Source organism: Salvelinus fontinalis, chromosome 10, assembly GCF_029448725.1.
Source record: "Salvelinus fontinalis isolate EN_2023a chromosome 10, ASM2944872v1, whole genome shotgun sequence".
Lineage (NCBI taxonomy): Eukaryota > Metazoa > Chordata > Actinopteri > Salmoniformes > Salmonidae > Salvelinus > Salvelinus fontinalis.
In genome coordinates, this window is record NC_074674.1 from 49,415,084 (window position 1) to 49,422,172 (window position 7,089).

The 7,089-nt window shown below is 58.5% G+C and overlaps 1 protein-coding gene across 3 annotated transcripts in view; it reads right to left on the minus strand.

Moving 5' to 3' along the window:
• Positions 1-5,576: 5,576 nt before the first annotated feature.
• The window catches only part of fdxacb1 (ferredoxin-fold anticodon binding domain containing 1), a 29,969-nt gene continuing 28,456 nt past the window's right edge, over positions 5,577-7,089 (minus strand). For all 3 annotated transcript variants that reach the window (XM_055936949.1, XM_055936947.1, XM_055936948.1), the window contains exon 6: positions 5,577-7,089. This exon is cut by the window's right edge and continues 157 nt beyond it. In XM_055936949.1, coding sequence (XP_055792924.1) covers positions 5,695-7,089 — 1,395 coding nt within the window. In that variant the 3' untranslated portion in view covers positions 5,577-5,694.

Genomic DNA, 7,089 nt, shown 5'->3' on the forward strand with positions numbered 1-7,089 from the left:
ACCATCCTGACACCAACACCATCCTGACACCATCCTGACACCAACACCGTCCTGACACCAACACCGTCCTGACACCAACACCGTCCTGACACAAACACCGTCCTGACACCAACACCGTCCTGACACCAACACCATCCTGACACCAACACCGTCCTGACACCAACACCGTCCTGACACCAACACCGTCCTGACACCAACACCGTCCTGACACCAACACCCTCCTGACACCGTCCTGACACCAACACCATCCTGACACCAACACCGTCCTGACACCAACACCGTCCTGACACCAACACCATCCTGACACCAACACCATCCTTACACCATCCTGACACCAACACCATCCTGACACCAACACCACCCTGACACCAACACCACCCTGACACCAACACCATCCTGACACCAACACCATCCTGACACCAACACCAGCCTGACACCAACACCGTCCTGACACCAACACCGTCCTGGCACCAACACCAGCCTGACACCAACACCAGCCTGACACCAACACCGTCCTGGCACCAACACCGTCCTGACACCAACACCGTCCTGGCACCAACACCGTCCTGGCACCAACACCGTCCTGGTACCAACACCGTCCTGGTACCAACACCGTCCTGGTACCAACACCGTCCTGACACCAACACCGTCCTGGTACCAACACCGTCCTGACACCAACACCGTCCTGGTACCAACACCGTCCTGACACCAACACCGTCCTGACACCAACACCGTCCTGACACCATCACCGTCCTGACACCAACACCGTCCTGACACCAACACCGTCCTGACACCATCACCGTCCTGACACCAACACCGTCCTGACACCAACACCGTCCTGGCACCAACACCGTCCTGACACCAACACCGTCCTGACACCAACACCGTCCTGGTACCAACACCGTCCTGACACCAACACCGTCCTGGCACCAACACCGTCCTGACACCAACACCGTCCTGACACCAACACCGTCCTGACACCAACACCGTCCTGGTACCAACACCGTCCTGACACCAACACCGTCCTGGCACCATCACCGTCCTGACACCAACACCGTCCTGACACCAACACCGTCCTGACACCAACACCGTCCTGACACCAACACCGTCCTGACACCAACACCGTCCTGATACCATCACCGTCCTGACACCAACACCGTCCTGGCACCAACACCGTCCTGGTACCAACACCGTCCTGGTACCAACACCGTCCTGACACCAACACCGCCCTGACACCAACACCGTCCTGGTACCAACACCGTCCTGGTACCAACACCGTCCTGGTACCAACACCGTCCTGGTACCAACACCGTCCTGACACCAACACCGTCCTGGTACCAACACCGTCCTGACACCAACACCGTCCTGACACCAACACCGTCCTGACACCAACACCGTCCTGACACCAACACCGTCCTGATACCATCACCGTTCTGACACCAACACCGTCCTGGCACCAACACCGTCCTGGTAACAACACCGTCCTGACACCAACACCGTCCTGGTACCAACACCGTCCTGGTACCAACACCGTCCTGGTACCAACACCGTCCTGACACTAACACCGTCCTGGTACCAACACCGTCCTGACACCAACACCGTCCTGACACCAACACCGTCCTGACACCAACACCGTCCTGACACCAACACCGTCCTGGTACCAACACCGTCCTGGTACCAACACCGTCCTGGTACCAACACCGTCCTGACACCAACACCGTCCTGGTACCAACACCGTCCTGACACCAACACCGTCCTGGCACCAACACCGTCCTGACACCAACACCGTCCTGGTACCAACACCGTCCTGACACCAACACCGTCCTGACACCAACACCGTCCTGACACCAACACCGTCCTGGTACCAACACCGTCCTGACACCAACACCGTCCTGGTACCAACACCGTCCTGGTACCAACACCGTCCTGGTACCAACACCGTCCTGACACCAACACCGTCCTGGTACCAACACCGTCCTGACACCAACACCGTCCTGGCACAAACACCGTCCTGACACCAACACCGTCCTGACACCAACACCGTCCTGACACCAACACCGTCCTGACACCAACACCGTCCTGACACCAACACCGTCCTGACACCATCACCGTCCTGACACCAACACCGTCCTGACACCAACACCGTCCTGGTACCAACACCGTCCTGACACCAACACCGTCCTGACACCAACACCGTCCTGACACCAACACCGTCCTGGTACCAACACCGTCCTGACACCAACACCGTCCTGGTACCAACACCGTCCTGACACCAACACCGTCCTGACACCAACACCGTCCTGGTACCAACACCGTCCTGACACCAACACCGTCCTGGCACCATCACCGTCCTGACACCAACACCGTCCTGGTACCAACACCGTCCTGACACCAACACCGTCCTGACACCAACACCGTCCTGGTACCAACACCGTCCTGACACCAACACCGTCCTGACACCAACACCGTCCTGACACCAACACCGTCCTGACACCAACACCGTCCTGACACCAACACCGTCCTGACACCAACACCGTCCTGGCACCAACACCGTCCTGGTACCAACACCGTCCTGGTACCAACACCGTCCTGACACCAACACCGTCCTGGTACCAACACCGTCCTGGTACCAACACCGTCCTGGTACCAACACCGTCCTGGTACCAACACCGTCCTGGTACCAACACCGTCCTGACACCAACACCGTCCTGGTACCAACACCGTCCTGACACCAACACCGTCCTGACACCAACACCGTCCTGACACCAACACCGTCCTGACACCAACACCGTCCTGACACCAACACCGTCCTGATACCATCACCGTTCTGACACCAACACCGTCCTGGCACCAACACCGTCCTGGTAACAACACCGTCCTGACACCAACACCGTCCTGGTACCAACACCGTCCTGGTACCAACACCGTCCTGGTACCAACACCGTCCTGGTACCAACACCGTCCTGACACTAACACCGTCCTGGTACCAACACCGTCCTGACACCAACACCGTCCTGACACCAACACCGTCCTGACACCAACACCGTCCTGACACCAACACCGTCCTGGTACCAACACCGTCCTGGTACCAACACCGTCCTGGTACCAACACCGTCCTGACACCAACACCGTCCTGGTACCAACACCGTCCTGACACCAACACCGTCCTGACACCAACACCGTCCTGGCACCAACACCGTCCTGACACCAACACCGTCCTGGTACCAACACCGTCCTGACACCAACACCGTCCTGACACCAACACCGTCCTGACACCAACACCGTCCTGACACCAACACCGTCCTGGTACCAACACCGTCCTGACACCAACACCGTCCTGGCACCAACACCGTCCTGACACCAACACCGTCCTGACACCAACACCGTCCTGGTACCAACACCGTCCTGGTACCAACACCGTCCTGGTACCAACACCGTCCTGATACCAACACCGTCCTGATACCAACACCGTCCTGACACCAACACCGTCCTGATACCAACACCGTCCTGATACCAACACCGTCCTGATACCAACACCGTCCTGATACCAACACCGTCCTGACACCAACACCGTCCTGACACCAACACCGTCCTGGTACCAACACCGTCCTGGTACCAACACCGTCCTGGTACCAACACCGTCCTGACACCAACACCGTCCTGGTACCAACACCGTCCTGACACCAACACCGTCCTGGCACCAACACCGTCCTGGTACCAACACCGTCCTGACACCAACACCGTCCTGGTACCAACACCGTCCTGGTACCAACACCGTCCTGGTACCAACACCGTCCTGACACCAACACCGTCCTGGTACCAACACCGTCCTGGTACCAACACCGTCCTGGCACCAACACCGTCCTGGCACCAACACCGTCCTGGTACCAACACCGTCCTGACACCAACACCGTCCTGGTACCAACACCGTCCTGACACCAACACCGTCCTGACACCAACACCGTCCTGACACCAACACCGTCCTGACACCAACACCGTCCTGGTACCAACACCGTCCCGGTACCAACACCGTCCCGGTACCAACACCGTCCCGGTACCAACACCGTCCCGGTACCAACACCGTCCTGACACCAACACCGTCCTGGTACCAACACCGTCCTGACACCAACACCGTCCTGACACCAACACCGTCCTGGTACCAACACCGTCCTGGTACCAACACCGTCCTGGTACCAACACCGTCCTGATACCAACACCGTCCTGATACCAACACCGTCCTGACACCAACACCGTCCTGATACCAACACCGTCCTGATACCAACACCGTCCTGATACCAACACCGTCCTGATACCAACACCGTCCTGACACCAACACCGTCCTGACACCAACACCGTCCTGGTACCAACACCGTCCTGGTACCAACACCGTCCTGACACCAACACCGTCCTGGTACCAACACCGTCCTGACACCAACACCGTCCTGGCACCAACACCGTCCTGGTACCAACACCGTCCTGACACCAACACCGTCCTGGTACCAACACCGTCCTGGTACCAACACCGTCCTGGTACCAACACCGTCCTGACACCAACACCGTCCTGGTACCAACACCGTCCTGGCACCAACACCGTCCTGGCACCAACACCGTCCTGGTACCAACACCGTCCTGACACCAACACCGTCCTGGTACCAACACCGTCCTGACACCAACACCGTCCTGACACCAACACCATCCTGACACCAACACCGTCCTGACACCAACACCGTCCTGGTACCAACACCGTCCTGGTACCAACACCGTCCTGGTACCAACACCGTCCTGGTACCAACACCGTCCTGACACCAACACCGTCCTGGTACCAACACCGTCCTGACACCAACACCGTCCTGGTACCAACACCGTCCTGACACCAACACCGTCCTGGTACCAACACCGTCCTGACACCAACACCGTCCTGGTACCAACACCGTCCTGACACCAACACCGTCCTGGTACCAACACCGTCCTGGTACCAACACCGTCCTGGTACCAACACCGTCCTGGTACCAACACCGTCCTGACACCAACACCGTCCTGGTACCAACACCGTCCTGACACCAACACCGTCCTGGTACCAACACCGTCCTGACACCAACACCGTCCTGGTACCAACACCGTCCTGACACCAACACCGTCCTGACACCAACACCGTCCTGGTACCAACACCGTCCTGACACCAACACCGTCCTGGTACCAACACCGTCCTGACACCAACACCGTCCTGGTACCAACACCGTCCTGGTACCAACACCGTCCTGACACCAACACCGTCCTGACACCAACACCGTCCTGGTACCAACACCGTCCTGGTACCAACACCGTCCTGGTACCAACACCGTCCTGATACCAACACCGTCCTGACACCAACACCGTCCTGACACCAACACCGTCCTGACACCAACACCGTCCTGATACCAACACCGTCCTGGTACCAACACCGTCCTGACACCAACACCGTCCTGATACCAACACCGTCCTGGTACCAACACCGTCCTGACACCAACACCGTCCTGGTACCAACACCGTCCTGGTACCAACACCGTCCTGACACCAACACCGTCCTGATACCAACACCGTCCTGACACACTGCACTCATCTCTCTCTCACACAGACAGACAGACACTACCTGGCGGTGAGATGCATCTCTCACACACAGACAGACAGACAGACAGACAGACAGACAGACAGACACTACCTGGCGGTGAGATGCATGCGTGTGGACAGCAGGCTTTGCAGGTGTGTGTGGAGTCTGAGCGCGTGTGTGTGAGAGAGGGCACGTGTGTGTGAGCGATAGGTGAGTCTGTAACAGTAGCTGGTGTGTGTTACGTCAGGGTGTGTGTCGGGTGTGTAGGTGTCTATGAGCGTAACATTCTCCACCGTCTCTCTACTGGCCTCTCTGACCAGAGCATGAAACGCTGCCTCCTGCCAGTCTGGCCCCGCCCAGAAGCTGATGTCATAAACAAAGCTCTGTGGAAACAGGGAGAAGGGGCGGAACGGTTGCTCTGGCAATGGGCGGAGCAGGAAGTGGTTGAGGAAGCGGGGGTCAGGTGACCAGAGCAGGCGCCAGTCAGGTAGGGAGTAGACCAGTGACGCCAGGAGGTCAAGGTTCAGACACACACTGACGCCATCGGTGAGGTCATCAGCCCACAGCCGGCCTAGCCGTCCCATTGGCTCGGCCGCCAGCAACAGAGACCCCTGCTCCTCAGCCAGGGAAAGCCCGTAGGGGGTCAGCAGACGCTCCAGAGTCCGCCCCAGGTCAGGGATTGACTGAGAGGCTTTGGGCCACGTTCCCCAGAGGAGGAGCTGGTGGAAGGCAGGGGGGGACCAGGGACTGATGGGAACTCTCTGAAAGACTAGGCCGCTGACACCATGCAGAACCTCCTCTCTCTCTCGCTGCTCTCGCTGCTCTCTCAGGATCTCCATCTGAGGCAGTAGAGAAGGACGCAGCACGTATCCCCCAACACCTACACACTCCTCTCCCTCACCTACACACTCCTCTCCCACACCTACACACTCCTCTCCCTCACCTACACACTCCTCTCCCTCACCTACACACTCCTCTCCCTCACCTACACACTCCTCTCCCTCACCTACACACTCCTCTCCCTCACCTACACACTCCTCTCCCTCACCTACACACTCCTCTCCCTCACCTACACACTCCTCTCCCTCACCTACACACTCCTCTCCCTCACCTACACACTCCTCTCCCTCACCTACACACTCCTCTCCCTCACCTACACACTCCTCTCCCTCACCTACACCCTCCTCTCCCTCACCCTCCTCTCTCTCACCCTCGTCTCCCTCACCTACACCCTCCTCTCCCTCACCTACACACTCCTCCCCACGGCTGCTACAGTCTCTCTCCCGTCCCTCACCTACACCCTCCTCTTCCTCACCTACACACTCCTCCCCACGGCTGCTACATTCTCTCTCCCGTCCCTCATCCTCTGAGTTGTAGGTTATGTGTGTGTCTGCCAGAAAGTCCACTACAGTGTCTATGTGTTCGTGATCACCCGAGGGTGTGTGTGTGGTGGTGTGTGTGTGGGTGGGGTGTAGCCAGTAGCAATGTGTGTGTGTGTCTTG